General features: G+C 41.6%; 1 protein-coding gene and 1 pseudogene across 2 annotated transcripts in view; both read right to left on the reverse strand.

The window, feature by feature from the left end:
* EGFL6 (EGF like domain multiple 6) overlaps positions 1-14,396 on the reverse strand; it is a 64,215-nt gene extending 49,819 nt beyond the window's left edge. Inside the window, exon 1 of one of the 2 annotated variants that reach the window (XM_010354050.2) lies at positions 14,043-14,396. In XM_010354050.2, the coding sequence (XP_010352352.1) occupies positions 14,043-14,116 (74 nt within the window). In that variant the 5' untranslated portion in view covers positions 14,117-14,396. The remainder of the gene's footprint in view (positions 1-14,042) is intronic. The other variant, XM_010354051.2, reaches the window with a different exon arrangement.
* LOC115898738 lies at positions 8,603-13,956 on the reverse strand (annotated as a pseudogene).
* Positions 14,397-21,453: the final 7,057 nt, after the last annotated feature.

Below are 21,453 nucleotides of genomic sequence, written 5' to 3' on the forward strand. Positions count from 1 at the left end.
TTCAGGAAGCAGAACTATATTTGGGAATCATCTGCAGGTAGATGGTAACTGATTCTACAGAAGTGGATGCAGTGTAAGAAAAGAAGGAGGCTTAGGGCACAGTCCCAAGGACACCAGCATGTAAGAGATGGACCAAAGAGCAGGAAGGTCCAGAAAGAGGCCCAGGCAATGTTCAGGGGAACACCAGGTTAGTACATTGTCAGGAAAGCCAAACGAGGAGAGTTTTTCTAGTAAAAGAGTGAGATCAACTCTGAATGTTGAGAGGCTGCACAACATGTTGGTCAGGACTATGGTCTCCTTCCTGGATTTGAATTCTGGCTCTACTATATGTTAACTCTGACCTTCAGCGAGTTACTTTCTCTTTCTATGCATTAGCTATCTCTTTTCTAAAACAGGGAAAACAACAGTATTTACCTTAAGGGTATTCGTGATAATGAAATCATTAAATATATGAAAAGGGCTTTGAATGGTGACTAACACAGTAAATGCTCCCTAATTGATTGCTTTTATTATTAGTAGTAGTAGGATTAATATCATCAGATGTGTTGAACTTCAGAGGAGAGCCATGTTTCCCACAGAAGGACCTGCCTTAGTATCCCTGCCATGTTCAGTCATTGGTGGGAGCAGCCTGTGGGAGTTGCAGCCTCACTTAAAAGTGGTGCTGGATTTCCAAGAGTAGAGTAGTTGGGACCCTGGGTCAATTATGCTCCCTGCAGTTGGATGTCTGCGAGGTGCATCCTCATAGCTGCCACAGGTTCCATGTGACTTTCCTTTTTTATGTTTGTAGGAATAAATTTTCACTGTAAGGGGAGATTATCATAGAATTTCACCTTAAAGAAAGTTACCTTGGACATCATCTGGTTCCAACCTATCATTTTGTGCATGAAGAAACTAAGGCCAAGAAAAACTGAGGATTTCATTGGTATTAGAAGTCAGAGGGGAACACACTTCACCAAACTATTCACCTACTCATTTATCCATTTGTCTACCCAAAATTTATTAAGTAACTACACACATCAGGCACTGTACTAGGCACTGAGACTATAGAAGGTATATGAGAGAAGCCCCATTATACTCCAACATATGACCCTACTAAAGGGGCAAGTTCTCAGGAGCTAGGGGGAGATATGGAAGTTAGTACATTGGGATGGGTGGGTGAGTGGTGTTCTGGAGGAAATGGGGCTCAATATGAATGGAACTTAGCTTGGAGAAGTGGGAAGAGGCTGTGTGGTGGGGAAGTTTTTCCAGGCAGAAAAAATAGCCTGTGCCAAGGACAGCACCATTAAGAACATGAGGAGTTGGTGGCCTCAAAATTTGAGTGTAGATCGTGGTGTGTGTTAGAAGCAGAGGAGTGAGAAGAGCAGCAGGGGAATGGTGGGATGAAGAAGGAGCAGGGAAACAGCAGGGGGCAAAAGAAAAAGGCCTGTGTCCCTCCTGCAGGCTCCAGACAGTGACAGGTGGATTTTAAGCAGTTGGAAATATCAAAAATTTTGTAATACACAAAACAGCCTCCTTAGAAGTAGGACGAGCTCACTAAGCTTGAACAAGATTTCTGAAACAGTTAGATGTGAAATCACACAAAACCAAATTGAAATTAGTGGAAATCTGATATTTTGAAAAAGCCTAATCAGAAACCAGTCGAGAGTGCTTGGTACAGGTGGTCAAACCTACTTCATATGTACCAGTCAAAGTAAATTACTTCGGATTGCAAAGAATACTGCCCAGGATTAACTAACAGGAGAAAGTTACCAAAAGATAAAATTCATATACTGCTTATACATTACCACAACTCTCCAGAGAAATCCTCATTTTTCTCAATCATTATTTCTTTCACATGCCTGCTTTCAGGTGAAAAGGTGAAACTGAGAAATCTGAGGTGTATTAATTTCTCCCAAATCATTGTTTCTGATGTTGTGTAAAGTGTCACTTATAAATCGCCCCCAAATGTTAATGACTAACACTTGGACCATCAAAAATTTATTAACTTTGTTAATAAATTAAGATTTCTTATCCACTGTAAGGAATTCCTTTCCCAGTCACAAAAGCATCTTAGTATTATAGTTCTGTTGAAAGATATAGGAGATTTGCCATCAAATCTATCAGTCTCATTTACTAAAAAATGGAAGTAATTGTTTAAGAATCAACTTAGCCAGGTGTAGTGGTTCACACCTGTAATCCCAGCACTTTGGGAGGCCAAGGCGGGTGGATAACGAGGTCAGGAGATCGAGACCATCCTGGCTAACATGGTGAAACCCCATCTCTACTAAAAATACAAAAAATTAGCCAGGCGTGGTGGCAGGCGCCTGTAGTCCCAGCTACTTGGGAGGCTGAGGCAGGAGAATGGCGTGAACCCGGGAGGCGGAGCTTGTAGTGAGCCGAGATCTCACCACTGCACTCCAGCCTGGGAGACAGAGCGAGACTCTATCTCAAAAAAAAAAAATCTGATTTTGGACTGTACTAATCCCATCAACATCCTCTGCCACCTTGGAAGGTCTAGATGGACTGGCCAGCTTCTCTTTCACTCACTCTCTCTCTCTCTCTCTGTCTCTTCTAAACAATATTTTGCACACATGAGGCTCAGGGAACTGAGTCTTGAGACAGGGAAATGCTAATATAGGTGAAGAAGTCTCTGTGGAGTAGAAGCCCTGAGCTGTGGGAGTCTGAGCTAAATGCTGAATTGCCCAGTTTCTTTAATGCATTACACAGCTTGCTGTCTACATTGATCAAATTAATCAGAAAATCACCATCTCCACAGCTGAAGTTAATTTAAAACCATTCCAGGGATTGTGTAAGTAGTGTAGTATTTCTTCACAGGATTCCTTATTTTCTGCAAAAATATACTATGCCAGAATTCTTAGTATGTTTGTTTATGGTCAGGTTCCAGGAAACTTCATGATATTCTCCAAGACAAATTGAGAAATTAAACTTCTTTTGCCGATGTTTAAATACATTTAAATATTGCCACACAAATGTAATAAAAGATTTTCTAAATAGGGATGACAAGGTCCAGCCATGAAGATTTTTATTGGTGGTGGTTTTGATTTTTGTTTTGTTTCTATCATAGCTCCCAGTATGGCAAGTTTATTGTACCTAGCCAGTTAAAATTAAGTCTGGGTTCTCATCTACCTTCAAGAAACAGAGTACAAGTCCAGTGGGCCCAGGGATACCCCAAGACATCTCACTTTCCCAGATGTGTAGGGGCTTATGTGTCCAGTAAAAAACTTGCCTGGGTTATAAAGCTCTTCTATACTAGTGTGTGTTGATGTGTCTTCAAATTTCTAATGCCATGACTGGTAGGGATAGTAGTAAACTTCAGGCAAAAGTTGGAACTTTCCATTGCTTCCTCTATTTCCCTCATTTATCTTCTAAGCTCAGGAGTTATATGGAGATTGGGGATGGGGAGTGTCTTGGTTTTGGCTACCCCCGAAGCAGACCATGAGACAAGAATTTGCATGGAAGTGGTTTACTTAGAAGGTGAAGGAAATGCTGATAAAGGAGTGGGGAAGTGAGACTAGGAAGGGAAGGCAGTCAATAAGGCAAGTGTTATCAAGACAGCTACATTTATTCTCCATCTCATTCATTCATACATAGTAAGCACGGGGGAGAATGATATAAGATGGAAGATGGAGTTAGAAAAGTAGTCAAAGTCTAGATCAAGCAGAGCCATTTATGTCATTTTAAGTAGAACGAATTTTATTCTTAATCTGGTGCAGTCACTGAAAAGTTTTAGGAAGAGGGCTGACATGGTCTAATTTAAATGTTAAGAGGAACACTTTGGAGCATGGACTAGAGGGAGCAAAAGAAAAAGTAAAAGGAAGCTATTGTGGTGATTCAGGTGAGAGATAATGGTGGTGTAGCTGGATGATGGTAGGCAGGGGCAGAGAGTGGGGACAGAAGGAGATGGATTTGAGACATGGTTTGTAACAGGACTTAGTAGCCGATATAATACAAGTGGGGAGGAAGAGCCCCACCTGTCAGCAATAATACCCCAGTTTTTGGCTTGAGCAAGTTTGGATGCTATTTGTTCTGGGGTGGGGAGAAAGAGTGAAGTGGAGGGAAGCAAGTTCTGAATGATGATCAAGAGTTCAGTTTTGGATGTCTTAGGCTCAGTGAGACATCTCAATGAATAGGTCAAGAATGCAGCAGAAAGAGGCTGGGGCTTGAGATTCACATTTTGAAGATGTGAATATATATATAGAGAGAGATGGCATTGAAAGTGCTAGGACTGGGAAGATAACCTGGAGAGTATAAATAAGAAAGAAAATAGGGTCAGAGATTAATCTCTGTGGAAATACAGCACTTTAAATCCTGTTGAAGAACGGAAGAGTAACCAGTGTGGGCGAAGGCAAACCAGAATGTGTTGTATGCTGTGATGATTTTAAAATATGTCCATAAATTATCTGATGCTTATCCTTTCAAAAGGTGAAGTTTAATTCCCCTCCTTTTATGTGGGGTTGTACTTAGTGACTGACATCTAACAAAGAATACTGTGAGAGTGATCGGGGTAACTTCCGAAATTAGGACACAGAAGGCATTGTAGCTTCCTCCTTGTTCTCTCTCTTGAATTAGTCACTATGGGGGAAGTCAGCTAACAGTTGTGAGAACATTCAAACAGCCCTATGGAGAGGTCCACATAGAGAGAAGCTGAGGCCTCCTGGCAACAGCCATGTGAGTACACCATCTTGGAAGCAGATCCTCCAGCCAGAGTCAAGATGTCAGATGACTATAGCATTGATCAACAACTTGATTGCAACCTTGTGAAAAACTCCAAGCCCAAGCAGTGTGGCGATTCCTCAAAGAACTAAAAACAGAACGACTATTTGACCCAGCAATCCCATTTCTGGGTATATACCCAAAGGAATATCAATCATTGTACCATAAAGACATATGCACACAATGTTCATTGCAGCGCTATTCACAATAGCAAAGACATGGAATCAACCTAAATGCCCATCAGTCATAGACTGGCTAGAGAAACTATGGTACATATTCACCATGGAATACTATGCAGCCATAAAAAAGAATGAGATCATGTCCTTTGCAAGAACATGGGTGGAGCTGGAGGCCATTATACTTAGCAAACTCATGCAGGAACAGAAAACCAAATACCGCATGTTCTCACTTATAAGTGGGAGCTAAATAATGAGAATCAGTGGGCACAAAGAGGGGAACAACAGACACCAGGGTCTATTTGAGAGTGGAGGGTAGGAGGAGGGAGAGGATCAGAAAAAAATACCTATTGGATACTAGGGTTAGTACCTGGGTCACAAAATAATCTGTAAAACAACCCCCCATGACATGAATTTATCTATATAACAAACCTGCACAGGTACCCCTGAACCTAAAATAAGAATTAAAAACTCCAAGCCCTTTTGCTATGAATCTAAAACTGCTCTAAAAAATGTCTAAAAAAAACCCCAAGCCCCATCTAGCGAAGCTGCTCCTGAATTCCTGAATCATAGAAAATGTGTGAAATAATAAATGTTGCTTTAAGCCACTAAATTTTGAAGTATTCTGTTGCGTAGCAATAGATAACTAATAAATGTGGTATCCAGAAACCAAGCAAAGAGTATGCTGAAGAGCAAGGTGATGAACTTTGTTGGTGTTTGTTGCTTTGGTATTTTAATTTTGTACTTATATTCATTAAATCTGAGATATCATGGATTATAAGCATACTATTATTATGTACATTAGAAAAGAAAAATGCTGCCAATTAAACTAAACTATAACTCATTAGCTTAATAATTCTGTGCAATTGTGTCATAATTCTGTGCATGAATTAGTCACGATCGTGTCATCTTTAAAGAACACAGAGCCTGCAATGGCCTGTTTGCTTGCTATTGCTCTCAGAACCAAGTCCAAACTCCTTGGCTCAGTGTACTGGGCTCCTCACAGCCTGGTTCCAGCTTGCCTTCTTTGCCTCTTGGCAGCCACTGGGCTTATGGTCTAAGATTCTGGCCAGTCCATTTTCTGTATCTTGGGCTGATGCCCTCCTTATGCATTCTTTTTGCAGGTATGTATCTATGCATCCATTCATTTACTCTTATGCAATACCTACTAGGAATTAAGCATTGGAATGTTTGCTTTCTATGCCCATTTTATATCAGGTGGGCTCACATTTGCTCCATAAGTGTCATCCACTGTATTCAGTTTTCCCTGATTCTCTCATGTGGACTCAGTTTCTCTCTTATCTGTATTCTGTGGAATGTTTTATATGTTTTTACATATATAATATATATATATATATGCCCTATATAAACTTATAGTTTTATATGTTTATACATATGCATATAAACATATATTCATTCTTTGAAATGCTACACTCTGTGTGTGTGTGTGTGTGTATATATACATATACACTTATTCTTTATATATAAATAACATTATTTGCCTCTCCATCCCCCTTCCTTGGTCACTTATTGATTTACCTAACTTTTAATTCAACACCAACTATGTGCCAGGCACTGGACTAGAACCTGGACTTATATCCTTCTTCCCTGGCATCCCTGGCCAAAAAGGAAAGAAAGACATTTTGATGGCCCTATGAAGTTGTCTGGTGAGGGAGGCAGTAGATATGAATCTCTGGCATTCAGAAGAATGTTTGGGCACATCAACTGTTCAGTTAATGTTGCATTAAACTGAATTAATTTTAACACTTTCAATAATTTTTTTTCACAAACAAGACCTTCACATTGAAAACAGGTCAGTTATTAAAACTTACCACTGGGACCCAGCAAGTTAACTGATGAAACTAGAAGTACTACTGATCTCTCTGGATAAAACATTTCATGAAAAGTGACTTAATCACCCGTGGGAAACACCATGACTTTTTAATCTGTCACTTGTTCAATGTGAGATTCTGGGCAAATCATTTAACAATCTATTCTTTTGAAATTCAGTTTACTCATCTATATAATTGGAGATGTGATCTGTAATTTACACATGGTCAACATTGCCAGTGGGACCTCAATCTCTGTTCTCCCCTTCTTTCTTAGTAATAAGACCCCCATTACATAGCCACTCAGAATATAGGCTACATTTCCCAGCCTTCACTTCAATAATATGTGGCCATGGAACTAAGTTCTGGCCAATGGGACATAAACAGAAGTGCCATATGCAACACTTCCAGGATGTGGCTGTGAAGGGAGTATGATGTTCTTCATTTATTTCCTCTTATTGGCTGGTGATATAGATGTGATATTTGTCTCTCAAATCTCAGGTTTAAATGTAATCCCTAAAGTTGGAGGTGGGGCCCAGCAGGAGGTGACTGGATCATGAGGGTGGATTTCTCATGAATGGTTTAGCACCATCCCCTTGGTGGTGTCCTCATGGTAGTGAGTTCTCATGAGATCTGGTTGTTTTAAAGTGTATGAGTGTGTGGCACCTTCCCCCGCCCTTGCTTCTGCTTTTGCCATCTGAGACACCTGCTCCTCCTTCACTTTTCGCCATGATTGGAAGCTTCCTGAGGCCTCACCAGAGGCAGAAGCCACTATGCTTCCTGTAAATCCTGCAGAACAGTGAGCCAATCAAACCTCTTTTACTTTATAAATTACCCAGTCTCAGGTATTTCTTTATAGCAATGCAAGAACGGCCCAACACGGCTGAAATTTGGACATATTTGCTGAAGCTCAAGAAGCCATCTTAGGCCACAAGGGGAGGGCCTTCTGATGGACCCATAAAATGGCAGCATCTGGGTCCCTGACTCCATGGAGAGTCAGCTATATCAGCTCAACTACCCACACCTTTGTGAAAGAGCAACCCATGTCTATCTTGCTTAAGCCAAGATTATTTGAGTTTTCTATCACTTACAGCCAATTCTGAAGAATCAAAAAGCAATGTTGCCATGCTAGTTGGCTGCTACAAGCCCATTATCCATATTCTGACATTTCCTGCTTAAAACCCCCAATGTCAAATAGCTTGTGAGACCAGTTTTCAGTTTTCATTCAACTGAAAATAAAGATCAGGTGGACTTTTGTTCTTTGATCCCATGCGGTTTCTATCTTTTCTGAATGTACCTTACGTTATTAGTTTGCTAGTGCTGCCATAACAAAGTACCACAGACTGGGTGGCTTAAACAACACACATTTATTCTCTCATAGTTCTGGAGGCTGGAAGACCAAGATCAAGGTGTTGGTAGGGTTGGTTTCCCCCAAAGCCTCTGTCCTTGGCTTGTAGATGGCTGTCTTCTTTTGTGTCCATACACAGTCTTTCCTCTGTGTGTGTCTGTGTCCTAATCTCCTCTTTTTGGTTTGTTTGTTTTTTGAGACAGAATTTCGCTCTTGTTGCCTAGGCTAGAGTGGAATGACATGTTCTCGACTCACCGCAATCTCCGCCTCCCAGATTCAAGTGATTCTCCTGCCTCAACCTCCTGAGTAGCTGGGATTACAGGCATGAGCCACCACGCCTGGCTAATTTTGTGTTTTTAGTAGAGACGGAATTTCTCCATGTTGGTCAGGCTGGTCTTGAACTCCCAACCTCAGGTGATCTGCCTGCCTCAGTCTCCCAAAGTGCTGGGATTACAGGCATGAGCCACCATGCCCAGCCTGTTTGGTTTTTTTAAATACGCTTTGGCAAGTTTTATTAAAGAACAATTTTGTATGGTTTACCTTTTACCAGTCTGTTATGGCATGCTTCTAATGATATCAGAATCATCTGGGTAAATGATACCTAGTGTGCAGAATCTGTGGTATTTTCTGCATGCTGTGCACAATTTATTATTATTGCCACTGTAGTGATGGACACCAGTTTTGGCCAATATGCTGTAATAATGCTATTTCAGATTTCCTTGAAGCTGCACAATTGTTGGCAAGGATGACCAGTTTCACTTTGCCTTGTCTGATCATCTTCAGAGTCTTCTTGTACTCCAGCTACTCCAGCATGTATTTCTCACCCTTTTTTTTTTTTTTTTTTTTTTTTTTTTTTTTTTTTTTTTTTTTTTTTGAGACGGAGTCTCGCTCTGTCGCCCAGGCTGGAGTGCAGTGGCACAATCTTGGCTCACTGCAAGCTCTGCCTCCCGGGTTCACGTCATTCTCCTGCCTCAGCCTCCCGAGTAGCTGGGACTACAGGCACCTGCAAAAGCCCAGCTAATTTTTTGCATTTTTTAGTAGAGACAGGGTTTCACCATGTTAGCCAGCTGACCTCGTGATCTGCCCGCCTCGGCCTCCCAAAGTGCTGGGATTACAGGCGTGAGCCACCATGCCCAGCCATACTTTTCACTTTTCATAATGAGTTGGAGCCTACAGTTGATTGACTCCAGTGATTTTTTTAAATCTTTTTTGCAGCCACCATCTTCCTGTCTTAGATGTGGGAGGGGCCCCAGCCAAGAGCATCCACCAAGATGGCTGGGGAGGGAGAAAGGCCCTAATCTCTTTTTATGACAGCAGTCATATTGGATAAGGACCCACCATAATGAACTCATTTTAATTTAACTGCTCTTTTAAAGACCTTATCTCCAAATGTAATTACATTCTGAGGTACTGGGGTTAGGGCTTCACATACGAATCTTGAGGGAGTACACAATTCAGTCCACATCACCTCAGGACACCTGCATGTCCTGCCCCCACTGTCCTCAGAGGAGTTTTTGTCCTGAAATTTGTCACCAGGAGCACAAGTTCATCAGTGGTAGTTCCCTGTTTTATTGGGTCAGTGGCAAATAGTTGTTGGTGCATTGTGGAACCTGACCAGCCTCATTTCCTGATTCCTGAGAACTTTTTGTCTTGGCCGCAGCCAGCTCTTCCTGTGTGCACAGAAGCCTGAAAGGGCAGAACCCCCTTCCCCAGAAGCCCTCAACCAATGACTGTTGGGATTACAAACACCCCGGCTCCCTTGTCTTCAAGAGGGATAACTAGGATCTCGTGTTCTACTGTCTCCTAGAATTCCCCAGCAGGATTGACTCAGAGTGGTGACTTATTTTTACAACACTTCTTTCCCTTCTCTGTCCCACTTCTCCACTTCTCTACCAGAACTTCCTGGGGTCACCTCTCAAATAAACTACACACAGAGTCTGCTTCTGAGAAAATGTAAACTTAGAAAGGAAAGTGGTGATACTGGGTGGATGGAGCACTTATTCTACACATGTCCCTTGAATGTGCTGAACTAGAGTCAAGCTAAATAGGATCACTGATGATCATTTGTAAGAAAGTCCTTTGTAAAAATGTCATCTTTTCTGTATTCGCTTTTTTGAGGGAATAAATTTGGAATAGTGGGATGACACTGGTCTTAGAGCAGAAGACAAAATCGAATGTAATTCATGGGAAATCACCTAATTTCTTCAAGTTTCTCTGTTCCCTTCTCTATCAAATGAACACAATACCCATTTCTTAGGGTTGTTGAGAGAATTGATTGAAATAACATTGAAAATGGTTGACACTAGGGCCTCAATAATATTTGTTGAATGCCAATCTGATTTATGAAGACTAGGTAATATACTTATTTTCATTGTAATGTTTACATAACCTTGATTTATACTCATGAATTACATATAAATAGGACTTTAACACTTTCTAAGCCAGTGAAACTAACTATTGAAGTAAGACTGCCCAGAAATGATTTTTAAGTTGTAATTAGATGATTATTATTTCCTAGAAACACACAGCTCTTTAGTTTTGGATATAGTCTCACAAATTATGGTTTGAAGAATAAAGAAATAAATGATATACCAACCATTCAAAAATCACTAAAATCATGTTTAAAGATAAAATCTAGCCCATAGAAACAAGAACAACAGACTTACAGCTCAGGCTTCCTGTGAAAGGCTGAATAATGCATCCCCCACCCCACAGAGGTATACATCCTAATCCTCGAAACCTGTAAATGTTATCTTATATATCAAAAGGTACTTTCCAGATGTGATCAAGTGAGGGATTTTGCAACGAGAAGATTATCCTGAATTATCCGAGTGGGCCTGATATACTCACAAAGGTTCTTCTTAGGAGGAGGAAAACAAGGAAGAATCAGAGAGAAGGCAAGGTAACAAAGGAAAAAGAGATTGTGCCACAAGCTAAGGACTGTTAGCGGCCTCTAGAAGCTGGAAGAAGCAAGAAATGGATCCTACCCTGGAGCTTCCAGAAGAAACCAGTCCTGCCAATGCCTTAATCTTAGCCACATAAGATTCATTATAGACTTCCGGCCTTCAGAACTGTAACACAATAAACTTCTGTTGTTCTAAGCCATGGAATTTGTGGCCAATTTTCACAGTGGCACTTTGCTACCAGGGCTTTGAGAAGAATCAATTATCCATATAGCATGTGGTCTCTGTAAGTAAAGCCTCTCAGCAGGAACATAGTCATTCCCTCCTCTCTCACATTATTTTTACTCGAATTCAGTAGAGAAAAAATATAAAACAGAAATATGTTGTAAGTAAGGAGTTGCTCCAAATGTTAATCTCCAGAATAGCAAAGTTAATAATATATTTATCTTAGGTAACCAAGACAAAAAGATCCCAGTGTTAGGACTTAGAACACTCAAGATGGAGTTCAGATCAATAAATGTTCTAGATAAGCACTGTCCAATAGAAATAAATATCCATATATGCCATTTAAAGTTTTCTAGTAGCCACATTTTTTAAATGTGAAAGAAACAGAAGCAATTAATTTTAATAACAATTTTATCTAATGCAGTATATCCACATTACCATTTCAACATGTAATCAATACCAAATGATTAGTGAGATAGTTCCTATTCTTTTTCTTCCTACTACATCTTGAAAATTAGATGTGTATTTTATACGTTTTACAGCACATCTCAACTTAGACTGGTTATATTTCAGGTATTCAACAGCCACTTGGGGCTCCTGGTTACCATCTTTGCTGTATTGGACAGGTCTAGGGTATCTAAATAGTTTCAATACCCAAAGGACATAAAAAATATAAGGCAAGCCAAATTCTGAAGCTTAAGAGCAGGTACATGCATACAACTAATGATTTATTCATTTGATGAGCGTTGATTGTCTACTGTGCACTAAGTACCATTTAAGAAGCACATAATTTTCTAGGTTATAAAATCATAGTGCAGTGTTTCAATTAAAAAGAACTTATGCTTATACTGGAAATCTCTATACAGCAGCCACAGTTTCTCCTATAAGTTGCGAAACCCCAGGAAATAAGCAGTAGACAGTTTTCTGCAATGGGTGCCTTGCCTTCTCTGTAACAGTGTCTTATCCGTAATATGGAGTCTAGAGCTGATTAAACATGGGTCCTGGACATTCCTAAAGAGCTGACCACTTGACATTTCCAAGCATGTTGAGCAAATAATAAACACACCAGCTCATAAACTTGATAATCGTCCAAAGGAACTATGGTTCACATCTTGAAAACAGCAGAATTGCAGAATCCTGACATGGATTCTCCAGTTTAATATGCTTTGGTTTATCCAGGGGCTTTTGGCTTTTAATTTAATTTGGTGGTCCTTTGAAAGTGAAGCTCCTGGAGGTCAGTTTGCTGGCTGCTAAAGAACCATTAATCTCATCTCCAAATAGCATTTGGTCTTTTTAAAGCGGGCTTTCTAGCAATGCAAGAACCTCTAGCATTCAAGGAAAATGTGATTATGAGCAAATTTTATCTGCTTACATTTTTATCATGAAAAGGAAATTGAAACTTGCGATCATACATTCTAAGAACCTGGTTTGAGGTCTGTTCTGTTTGAACTTCAAAATCTCTTAATACCATGGCTAACTCTGATGAAATATTTTTTTCCTGTAAGTCAAACAAAGATAGGCAAACCTTCAAGAAGGCTGTACCAAACCAAAGCTCTTATCCTACTCTCCCCAGGAATCATCACTGAAAAATTTCAACTGTGCCCTCCAGGGACCTTGGGCAATATCCCAAACCTTTTTTGTGTTGCCACAACTTGGTGGTGGGGGGGGAGGGGGGAGAGGGGCTGGGGGTGGGGTCAAGGTTGCTACTAGCATCTAGTGAGTAGAAGCCACAGGTGCTGGTAAATATCCTACAATGCACAGGGCAGCACACCACCCCAACAAATAATTATCCAGCCCAGCCCAAAAGGTCAATAATGTTGGGGTGGAAAAACCATATTCTAGTGGACACCTAAGTAGAAAGCAAGACATCACAGTCAGAGAACCAGAAAACTTTCCGTTGCCAGAAGTCTGCCCTAGTGCCCTGGTGAAGAACAGAGACTTTGGGCCAGAATACCTAGGTTTGCACCCTGGCTCCATCTCTTACTGGCTGTGCTTCCTCAAGCAAATTACTTCACCTCTCTGTGCCTCGTTTTTCTCTTCTACAACACGGAGAAGATGATAATAGTACCTTACACACAGAGCCGTTATGAGCTTTGGATACGTTAATAGTCCTGAAGTGCTTAGAACAGTGCCAGGTCAACAGTCACCATGTAAGCGTGCATTTACTAAGCGTCTTTGCCGATCTCTGGAAAAAAAAATGTTTCAGGTCTCAGCTAAGCTTAAGGGCAGTAGGGAACGGCTTCAGAGTCTGCATTGCCATAGCAAGAACGAGAATGGTTGTCATCTGACAACCGCGTCCTTCCTTTCCAGTTCATCAACCCTAATCAGAGAGCAGTTGAGGAGAGCAGCACGGCTGGCTCAGCCCAAGAACAGTAAATGCTTTATCGTCCTCGGTTTCTTTCCCTCCTTCCCCAGCAAAACTAGCGACTGACAAGCACTTGGTGTCCTGTGAATAGAGTGGAAAACAAAATCACACAGATACAGAACCCACCCACCGACACGCATATTGGTCCAACCCTCACACACCTGCCCCTACAGCAGGTCTGCAGCCCACCAAGCCCGCACGCACCCACAGGTCTGCGCGCAGAGCCTCCCTCCTCCTGCAACAGCCAGGAGGGGCACAGCTGATGCAAAAGGAGCTAACTAGGTGCAAAGCCCCGCCACAGGAGAGCAGGGAGGAAAGCCCGTGGGCGCTCCAGGCCTGGTATCCAGGTTAAATCCCGTCGCGGCGCGCACAGGCACACGTGCACACTCACACCCATACACGCGGGGGTGCCTGCAAAGACGTGGGGCCCCAAAGCGGGAGCTCAGGCCGGGGGTGGGGGGAAACCAATCGCCAGACACTCACCTGGCCGCGTTCCCGAAACCACCTGCCACCCAGGGGAGCAGCAGCGGGAGCGCAAGGCTCCAGGGCAGAGGCATTCTCGCGCGGGTCCTCCCTTCTCCTCCTGCGCCCCCTCGGGAGGACGCCGACCGGACCCCGTAGCAGCTGAGCCGCCGCCTCCTCTCTCCTCGGCCCCTCAGGTCCTCCGCTCCACTCACAGTTACCGCGTGCTGTCCCTGCGGGCTGGGAGGGGAGGCCGGGCACCGCGACAGGCGCGCTCGCGGCCTGGGGAGGGACTGGGGGCGCCCTGACAAGCCTGGCCGACGCTCCTTTGCGGATGAAGCTGGACCGGGTGAGCGAGGGAGGGCGGGGCGGGCCGTGCACATCTGGCTGGGACCCGCCTCCAGCATGACCCGCGCATCCTCTGCGCGCTCTGTTCACCCAGAAACTTCCCCCAGATTCAGGTCACTTCATGTTTGTCAGAGTCACCATCTACTGCCATCTATTTCAGGCATGGGGCAGATTTCAGTGATACCTGCACTCCAGGACTTAAGAATTCAGTTGAGAAGTCGAAGCAGGATGGAAGGATGCAGGTTCCTAAGACATGCTCCCTCACTTCTCTTTGGGTTTTCACGTTCTCCCGGTTTTCTTCTGCAAACTGCAAATCATGGGATGCTACAGCTGGAAGATCACTAAGTTCTGGGCAACCCTGTCATTTGGCAAGTAATCTCTCAGGCCCATTTGCAACACCTTGCTTACATGGAAACCCAGATGATATCCCGATATAGTAACCAGTGCAGAAATTCATGGCAGAAACATGAATGCTATATGAATTCAGATTCATTTGGGTACTGACACATTCTTTGTTCTGACAACCTGTTACAGTAGAATGAATGACTGGTCCCTTTCTGTCCTTCCTACGTACACACCCTTTGGCTTCATGGTAGGGAGACACTATGACCCCACACCTTGGCTTTGGACTTGGCTGTGTGACTTGTTTGATCAATGGTTTAAGGGCAGAAAAGTTGCAGTGTTCCAGTTCCAAGCCTAGGTCTTAACACACCTGACCTTCTATCATGGACACGAGAAGACCTTGCACCACCTAGCCTGGTGGTCCAAGGAGAATGAGAAACAGGTGAGAAAGCTACCTCGTCAATCTGCAGATCTATAGCTTGAAGCAGAGCTACTCTGTGAAGCCTCATGTTATTTTACCCAATCCACATATATATGAATGAGCTCAGCTAAGGTCGCCCGGCACCAGCCAATCTACTGAAGCTTACTGTGATAGTCCTCTGACACACAGTGACCCGGTGTGAGAAATGAAATGAAAAAGGATACAGAGAAAGAGGAGGTTTGTCTTGTTTGGAAGCTTGATTCATGGTTTTATAGGCATATGCCTTAATTCTGGTCAATGAAATGTGAGAAGTAGGGAGGGGGAAGATTCTTGCTGCAGAATCTTGCTTTACATTATAATAGATGTTCTTCTTGGTGCAAGCCATGTTTAGTTGGGTCTTCTATTTTACAGTTGAAGGTATCCCCATGGATTCAGTATCCTTGGTCAGTAACTAGTTAGACCATTGAGCTGCTCATAATTAGTAGTGTCAGACATTGTCCTAAACACTTAACATATGTCATCTGATTGAACATCCACAAGCCTATGGATGGAGACCATTAGTTCCCCCATGTTTGAAGTGTCAAGAAAGTGAGTCAGAGAGGTTAAGCAGCTTGCCGGTGGTCATACAGCTAACAAGTATAGAACCAGAATTGGAAACCAGGGCTTTTCCCCACTGGGCTCTGCTGCTGTTATATCAATCTCTTTTCTCATCTTTTCACTTATTGGCAGATTCAAATGTCAGGTGAGTATCATGAATAAGGTAATAAAATGATCTCTTCAAGGCTGTCATCAAAACACTTTGAACTCTTCATACCATAACTTGTTTTATTTACTGAAAATATTAAAACTAAAAGAAAATAATATAAAGTATGTACTCTATACCTGTGAGGATCTTAAATAAAATGGAATATAAAATTTGTCTTAGTGTGGGTTTCCCCACAAGCAGACCCTGAGGCAAGGATTCAAGTAAAAGTAGTTTATTCTGGAGGTACAGAGAACGTAGGTAGGTGAGTGAGGAAATGAGTTGGGAAAGAAGACAATATCAGGCGTGTATTAAGTTACCACTGTGAGCAACTGAAGGTTCATGCTGCTGGGGATCTCCCAGAGCCAGCATAGAATATGCATCTCCAAATGATTTTACCTAAAAGGCAAGGGAACTGGGTATTTATACACCACTTTCATTCACTCATTACCTGAAAGCTTCTACTGTGGTACTGATCCTAGAACTCAGTCTTCTGTGCTGAAGACAGAGTGGGGCTTACAGCCAAAGAAAGCCCTCAGACAAATGGCTAGAGATACTGACTGTCGAAGTTCCTACTGAAATGTAAAGCATGAGGGGTTACGGGTAGCGGCACGATATTGGCAGCTACCTAATATCTGCAACTTGAATCGAATTAAAAATTATGGATTTTTGCCCATGCCACTTCTCCCTTAACATTCAGATACTAATCACCCTCTCCTCCAAATAAACCGTTACTCAAAAAAGTCCTAACTAAACATGATTAGTCTAAAATGTGAGGGCTATCTGCCTTCTTAGCCCTGAGTTACAAAGTCAGAATAACATCTTGCATTGACATTATCTGTAACTTTCTAGCTTTAGTTTCAGCATTTTGATGCGTTGTGCTTTTTGTTTGTCAGAGCTGAGTTCTCTTCTGTAGGCTTAAAGGAGGTCATGAACATTACAACAGGAAACTTTGGGGGAGGTCAAACACTCCTCAGCCAACCCACCTATTATTTCCTGGGGGAGCTGTGAACAAAAGAGCTGTCACATAGTATGAGCAACAGAGAAGGAACCTGCAAATGATGTGTTGCCAGGTGAGAAGATGTTGGATACGAATTGCCACATGGAGGCAGTTGTTTTTAATAACTGCATTGGTGTTGCTGACTTTGAAGAGGAACCTGGAAACTGATCTTTAAGGGACCCTACTTCATCATTCTACAAAGAAAAAACAATCTTTGATCATAATCTCATAAAATCGTCCGCACCTTTTACAGGGTTACGATTTCTTCCAATCTATTTCCACTTAACCCCCTGTGTGGAACAGGTGTGATGGGATATATCTGTGCTTTCTGAATACATATACATGACACACGTATAAAACTTTTAACACAATGTGCCAGGCACTGAGATCTAAAAATTATTGTAATGTCAGCACCAAAAGCAAAGCATTGTCAGAAGAAAGAGCTGCATAGAAGGGTGTCTAGGCCACTGTTTTCAAGATTTAATGTCAGTACACATTGCCTGGGGATCTTGTTAAAATGCAGATTCTGTTTATTTAGGTCTGGGGTAAGGTCTGAGAATCTTAATTACTAAAAAGATCTCAAGCGACACCCATGCTGCTTGACTGAGGACCACACTAGGGGTAGTGAGGGTCCAGAAACCACCTGGATCAGTAGTTCTCAACTTTATTTGCACATTGGGATCACCTGGGAAGCTTTCAAACTACTGAGGCCTGGGGCCTCACCTTCCAAGATGCTAATGTCTGGGCTATGGCTAGAGCATGGGCACTTTCAGAAACTCCTCTGGTGATTCTAATGAACAGATGATGTTGAGAACCACTAATATGAACCAACTCCCACATTTTACAGATGCAAAAGCTCAGCTCCAGCCTGTGGAGCGACTTTCCTGATATCCCACATAGGATGAGTTAATGTCCCTGTGTTTTTACCATAGAGTGCTCCCCATCAAACGTTATGATGTTTTCTTGATCATCATTCCTACTGAAGACAAAAATGGCAACTCTTAATTCTTAATCTTCTGTGTTAATTGTAGCCCAGTTGCTTGTTCTAGAAAATGAATTATTTTCCTGGTCTGTTTCTTTCCATTTCTTCTTATTCACTGAAAGGAGTCAGTGAAGAATTATATGACTCTCAATGCAGACACTGCTAAATTCTGTATGGGAAGGTGTTTCTTGAGATACACATTGATTTTCTTCATCCTGTGCCTGTCAAGAACCCTGCTCTTGGAGCTCCCTGTTCTTGGAGCTCTATGGTAGAAGAAAAGTCCCAATCACTTTCAATCTTCTTTCCCTTTCTTTTCTACCCATCCCTTCTTTTCTCTCTATTGCTTTCCTCCTTTCTTGCTCACACATTTATTGAGGCCCTATAAAGTGCTGGGCCCTGTGCCAAGTAGTGGGGGCCCTTGGTGGAAATGTGTCCACCAGACAGTTCCTGTTTCTTTTTTCTCCCTGGTGAAGTGGGCTGGACGGCTAACATGTGATTCTTAGAATGTCTGGTCTTCCTCAACAATATAATTCTCACCTCTTGTAAGGCTGGAAAAAAAAAAAAAAAAACTAAGACAAGATTAAAAGGGAAAAAATGACACCTTGATGCATTTTTCTGTCAAGTTCTGCTAGGTCTTAGAACTCACCACTTAGTAATTGAGGGAGAGGAAGAAATTGATATTTGTAGAGTGATTATTATATGTTAGATATTTTATAAAGAGTAATCATTTAATCTTGACAACACCTGTTTAAGGTGGGCCTTATTATCCCATTTTACAGATAAGGAATGTGAGGTTTAGAGCAGTTAAATATCTTGTCTATGGTTACCTAGCAATGTAATGAAAAGAACATGGGCTTTGAAGTTAGACCTCACTGGAGATTAATTTTGCCACCAGATTTCATTCTTCATAGCAGGGATTTTTAACCAGGCAAATGTAGGGTAGTATCAATTCACCACGAGAAATAGCAAATAATACTTTATGTGTAGGGGAGTATATTATGGTGAGGGACAACATGGCTTTCCTCTGATTTTTTAAGGGAGGGGGTGGTCCATGACTCTTTAAATGTCATTATTAAATAAAAGAATTCCCTTGCCTGTGATTGAAACCCCATTGCGTAGATGTTAGCTCCCTTGACTTTAAAGCAAATTCATGAATTTCCAACTGAAGGCATTCAATCAGCAGGGGCTTTTCTTTTTGTCTTCATTGTGGGAAGGATTACTGCTTGAGTCTATCCTGTATGCTCTCTTCCTGGTCTGTGTATAAATATCCTTTGCTATTTTATTGTTCACAATTGAATGTAATAATATCTTGGCATACTCTTGCAAGGCTTGTCTGTTTATTTTTTCCTACATAAATCCTATATAATAATTTGTGAGAGCTAAACCCAGGCAACTCAGTTTAGATAAGCCTTAAAAGTAAAGACCCTTATTCAGAGTCACTCCAATTTGATTTGGAAATGTTTGGTTGAGAAATGCTCTGTGGACTTAAAATTGGAACTACATTTGTGGTCCCTTTTTATAAAGAAATAAAAACAGTAACATTTTCTAAAACAAAAAAATTCTTGTTTTCTGTTGTAGAAAACATATACCTTCCTATTTTCAAAAAGTTCTCATCTATGGTGTCTAGGCTTGTTCATTCCTTTAACAAATATTTATCGTCCCTTCACCAATCATGTGCTGGACAGACACTGTGTTTGGTTGGAATATAAAGATAAATAAGACATAATCCCTCCCCCTGAGTCACATAAATGTAAACATGTTATTAGAATTAGTGACATAAGTGTTAACAGAAGTACTTCAGGGTGCTGCAGAAACAAGGAAAAAAGATCAGTTCTTCCTGCTCTATACATATAACTGTCCTTGTTTTATCCCCTACTTTTACGAATCATTTTATGAAATAATTTTTAGATGGCAAGATTTTTAGAAAGTAGAAAATCTTAAAAATGACATTCTCTCAGATAATAACTCGTTGTAAACCACATTTTTCTGACACAAAGGAGTTCTGCTACTCTTGAGTGAGACAGCATTGTTGGGTAAAGGAGCCTAGGACTGGAAATTAGGAGGATGAGGATCTAGTTCAGGAATCTACCAACTAACTTCCTCGACCTGGACAAGCCAGTTCACCTGTTTGGGCCTCACTTTCTACATCTGTATCTCGGCATACTTCATTTGATTGCAGTACACTTTGTTGTGCTTTGCAGATACTGTGTTTTTCATAAACTGAAGGTTTGTGGCAATTCTACACTGAGCAAGTCTATAGTGCCACTTTTCCAACAGTACGGGCTCACTTCATGTGTCTGTCAAATTTTGGTAATTCTCACAATATTTTCAACGTTTTCATTATCGTTATATCTGTTATGGAGATCTGTGGTCAGTGATCTTTGATGTTACTATTGTAATTGTTTTGGGGTGCCATGAGCTGCACTCACAAAAGACAGCAAATTTCTATAAATGTGTGTATTCTGACTGCTCCGCCAACCTGCTGTTCCCTCGTGTTTTGCCCTCTCCTCAGGACTTCCCATTTCCTAAAACACAACAACATTGAAATTAGGCCAATGAATAGCCCTACAATAGCCTCTAAGTGTTCAAATGAAAGGAAGAGTCAAAGGTCTCCAGCCACAACATTCCCTTAAGCCAAACCCTAACCCAGAGCAAGGCCCTAACTCTTCAATTCTATGAAGACAGTGGTGAGGAAGCTGCAGAAGAAAAGTTGGAAGCCAGCAGATGTTGGTTCATGAGGTTTTAAGGAAAGAAGCCATCTCCATAACATAAAAGTGCAAGGTGAAGCAGCAAGTGCTGATGGAGAAGCTGCAGCAAATAATCCAGAAGATCTAGCTAAAATCATTGATGAAGGTGGCTATACTAAACAACAGATTTTCAATGGATATGAAACAGCCTTCTATAGGAAGAAGATGCCATCTAGGACTTTCAAAGCTGGGGAGAGGTCAATGCCTGGCCTAAAAACTTCAAAGGACAGGCTGACTCTCTTGTTTGAGGCTAATACAGCTGATGACTTTAAGTCGAAGACAATGTTCATTTACCATTCTGAAAATCCTAGAGCCCTTAATAATTATACAGAATCCACTCTGTCTGTGCTCTGTAAATGGAAAAGCAAAGTCTAGTTGACAGCACATCTGTTCACAGCATGGTTTACCGAATATTTTAAGCTCACTATTGAGACCTATTGGTTAGAAAGAAAGATTGCTTTCCAAATATTACTGCTCCTTGACAATGCACCAGGTCACCCAGGTGCTCTGATGGAGAAATACAACAAAATTAATGTTGTTTTCATGCCTCCTAACACAACATCCATTCTGCATCTCATGGACCAAGGAGTAATTTCAACTTTCAAGTCTTATTATTTAAGAAATGCATTTTATAAGGCTATAGCTGCCATAGATAGTGATTCCTTTGATGGATCTGGGCAAAGTAAATTGAAAACCTTCTGGAAAGAGCTGAGTGCAGTGGCTCACACCTGTAATCCCAGCACTGTGGGAGACTGAGGCAGGGATTACTAGAGGCCAGGAGTTTTAGATCAGCCTGGGCAACATAGTGAGACCCCATCTCTACTAAAAATAAAAAAAAACTTTCTGGAAA

The sequence above is a fragment of the Rhinopithecus roxellana genome, chromosome 7, assembly GCF_007565055.1.
Source record: "Rhinopithecus roxellana isolate Shanxi Qingling chromosome 7, ASM756505v1, whole genome shotgun sequence".
NCBI lineage: Eukaryota > Metazoa > Chordata > Mammalia > Primates > Cercopithecidae > Rhinopithecus > Rhinopithecus roxellana.